At 40.6% G+C, this 3,832-nt stretch overlaps 1 protein-coding gene across 1 annotated transcript in view; it reads left to right on the top strand.

Annotated features, from left to right (window-relative positions):
- The first annotated feature begins 659 nt into the window (after positions 1 to 659).
- Positions 660 to 3,832, top strand: part of atp1b1a (ATPase Na+/K+ transporting subunit beta 1a) — a 10,309-nt gene continuing 7,136 nt past the window's right edge. The window contains exon 1 of the mRNA XM_027000655.3: positions 660 to 914. Within this exon, the coding sequence (XP_026856456.2) occupies positions 824 to 914 (91 nt within the window). The 5' untranslated portion in view covers positions 660 to 823. The remainder of the gene's footprint in view (positions 915 to 3,832) is intronic.

Genomic DNA, 3,832 nt, shown 5'->3' on the forward strand with positions numbered 1-3,832 from the left:
TATATCATCTATGCTGGCCTAAGGTGGGCATCTCCTCTTTCCAGGTGTCTCTAACACCTACCCCAACTAACCTTGAGTACAACAAAGATCACTTGAACAAATTTACGTAGGAGCTGGAGTTTGAATAACTCATATAACATGTTTGGGCAAAATAAACATAAAAAACATCAAAAATTGACAACACTATTTATTTATTTGTTAAAAGATATAGCCTATGAAATGTCTACCCATCCAGATGTTCCATGAGGTTGTCATTTTGCGTCACAGCGCCATCTGGATGAATAAAAAATTCAGCATATACATTTTAACGGTTAGTGCTCACCATGACCGGTTAATAAACTTTTGGTCAGTGAAAATAATACACAATGGATGTTTCGTTGTTTCAGTGAAATGTAAATTGTCACGCCCCTTTATTGCAAAGGAGAAAAAGAACTCCACGCAGAAGGAGACAATAATCGCAATGCTTTGACTCTACAGCTGCGACAAATGCGATATCGTAGGATATTTTAAAGCAGTGCATGCAGCAATGAGTCCATGCGCCCCGGCGAGGTTCAGTTCGATACCCGGGCACGACTTTGTTACGCAAATATACGTCCGTCTGTGATTGGCCAGCCTCGGCCCTCCCTCTTTGAAGGTAACTTATTAAAAAGACTCGGAGGCGGAGTCAGGCAGCGCGAGGGATATATCGGGTGGGTCCAGCGCCAAGAGCCGGGTACGACTCTGTCCTTTCAGAAAAATTAACGGACAGCTTGGGCGGTTGAGTGCCTGAGGCCACCGACCAAAAACCAAAAAGTCACACAAAAGGGAATTAAAACAAGTGAAAATGTCCTCAAATAAAGATGATGGCGGATGGAAGAGCTTTCTCTGGAATTCTGAAAAGAAGGAATTTTTAGGACGTACTGGCGGCAGTTGGTGTAAGTGCTCGATGTTTTTCACAACGACTATTGTCTCGGAATAGCTGTAAGGTGTATGTTTCATCAGATAAATGTCTGTGGTGGTATTAAAACGCAACGTTAGGATTCAGGCAACAGCTCGGTAACTCTAAACTGTTTTATTTCCCGGTTTAGAAACGCTCAGCACCTGTTTGATTCGACTTCACAACACGTTGCGTCGTGACTTTCATTTTCGAGGGAAAAAATGCTTCCCTCATGTTGCTCTCGTAGCCAGACAGACAGGACGTAAAATAAACGCAGGCTGTTTCTAAACTAACAAACTTTTAATCTAATTAATTAGCTAGCTAACTACTATATGAAGAGACTTACGAATCATTCCCGGGACCATGAAAATGTCAATTAATAGAAAAGAAACAATGTAGAGAAACGGCAGTGGAAGTAAGTGTGTGTGTGTTGTGTGTGTGTGTGTGTGTGTGTGTGTGTGTATATATATATATATATATATATATATATTATTTTTTTTTAATCGTAGATTTTGCTTTTCAAGTACTCACAAAGTATACCGTGGGTTAGTGTTACTTTGCGAAAAATAGCATTTGAGGACATAATTGACATTGTTTGATTTATTAAGCTTTCTAACCTATCTGTCAGTACCTAGTCTTCGAGTCGCCGCCCAATTTCAGTACGATGGCGTAGATGTACGTAAAAAGACTCATTTTTGGGCAAGACGCTTAGCTGTTTCCTGGTAGGCTCCTACTGCGGGTGTGTGGCTTACTTACACTTTAGTTGCAACATGGGTACAGACAGGTAGACTGAGCTTTTATAATCGTTTGCACAAAGGTTAGTTTTCCCCAAGGTGAGTCAAGGTGATTGGGCCTGCTGAGTTCAGATTGGTCCTGCACTGTTTATGTCAAGTCCCTACAAACAACACCAACTATTGATTAAACAATGATTCTGCTTCCTGTTTCCATTACCGTCCTGCATCACTTCACTTTCCACGGTTTAGTTTAACACTTTATTTTGCCATTTGGGAGGGAGGCCATTCACAGCCGATGTCACTTCTGAACATTAATCTCGGTCCTTGCAGTGGAAGTTTGCGCCGTTTAAGGCCTAACGCTAAGGCGTCATTTTGGGGAGGTGTGAGCTGTTTCCCTCCAAAGGTGAAATGAAGCCTGCGCCACCGACCTAACACAAGCAAGTCGTGACTAAACTATGATGAACTGCGCATGTTTGACGACTACTCGCACTAAAAGATTTTGCATGCAAACAATACAATCAAGTAGTGTAGACAAATGTCCAAGCTACGTTATGCATTGTGGCCGACGATAAAATGGTGTCTATTGTCACGCCGCGACACATTTGTGGAGTCAAATATCGACTGACTTGTCGTTTAACCGATGGCTTGCAACCTCATGTATTAGTCAAAGGTGATGTTAATTAGCAGTCTGAATTTGAGACCTTGTCTTTTTCTTTCTTTCTCAATATGTAGGAATGTTTCAATAAGGCATGTGTCTGGGAGAAAGCGGTGCGTGACCAGTGTGCTAACGCAACATGAATTTCTCATTTTGTGATGCGTGTGATTGTAAAAGTTATATGACGCTGTTGCTACGCTTTGCAAACACTGGACTGAAGCATCCGCGGACATTTGACTATGGACCTTATTTCGAACTGGATTCGGTGTACAGCATTTTTTTTTTTTTTGTCCTTATCCCGGTGGAGTCTGGTTACTTTTTTGAAGTTTTGCCATCCATCGTGAGAATTAATGTCAGTAGGAACCTCCCTTCGATGCTCAATGTCACGGGCAAAAAGTTGCCTGCGACATTATCGACGAGAAAATACGCCAGAAATGTTCATCTTTTCCGCTGTTGTATTATGCAACGTAGGGAGGCGCTTTGACCCGAATCTCGGGGAAATGAGAGGCTGAACAGACACCTACCGAAGTGACGGGGACGAAGAACAGGAGTTTACGTTTTCGCCGTAGGCGTTTGTATTCACGTGCATGTCTATACGATCTCGCTGATGTAACATCATACCTAGCACGTTTAGTCTATGCCACCCCCACCCCCACCCCCCTTCACCCTGGAGCGAAAGACGAGCTTAGTTTTCAACAGTTGGACAATGTAGGCCCACCTATAGAGACTATAAGATATTGCTTATAAATATATTAATATAAAGCTTCAAAATACTGTCCAAGTTTTGTATTTTACAGGAAACTCATTTAACAACTTGTTTCCTGCATATCTGTAAGCCGTTTATTGCCAGGGTTGAAAGAAGGACAGCCAGACAGCTGTAGTTTTCAGTGACCAGCTAAACCTGTATTCGTTATTTGTTATGGGTTGGAAGTGTGGGGAAATGTTATATATTTATTATTTATTTATTTTTAAATCATCCAGGACTCATACTTCCTTAAACCTTCAGCCTAGCTGTTATCAGAGATGGAGTTTTGAAATGTAGTGATGTGACTTGCACTAAGCCTACATTGTCACTCAGCACAGTAAGAGATTTGTGAAAGTGTCTCGAGTTGAAGTTATGACCAAATTTACATTAGTCCACAACAACCCTGTGCGAAAGCAAAGTTTCTCAATATGGGAAATCAGGAAGTTCCTGGTCATGAGTCACATGTTGGGGCAGATTTTGCTTAGTTTTGTAATTTTTGATGAAAACCTTTAACAATTACAATAGAACCAATGTTTTGAATGTCATTAAACAACAAATTGATGGCAATTTTCTCACTTTTGCTTTAACTGTGGTTTCCTTGTTCTTGAATCATGTTTTATAGTACTAGCAAAATTATTCTGGTTTAATTATTTGTTGTTTAACCATAATCTGTTACCAAAATGTTAAAGGCCCTTCATACACTGAATTCCAGTTTAATACAGTCAGGAAAAGAAGATTGCTATTTTAGTGAATCTTTAATAGGTTAACAAAAGGTTTAGCGA

This window comes from Electrophorus electricus, chromosome 7, assembly GCF_041902795.1.
Source record: "Electrophorus electricus isolate QZ-2024a chromosome 7, ASM4190279v1, whole genome shotgun sequence".
Classification (NCBI taxonomy): Eukaryota; Metazoa; Chordata; class Actinopteri; order Gymnotiformes; family Gymnotidae; genus Electrophorus; species Electrophorus electricus.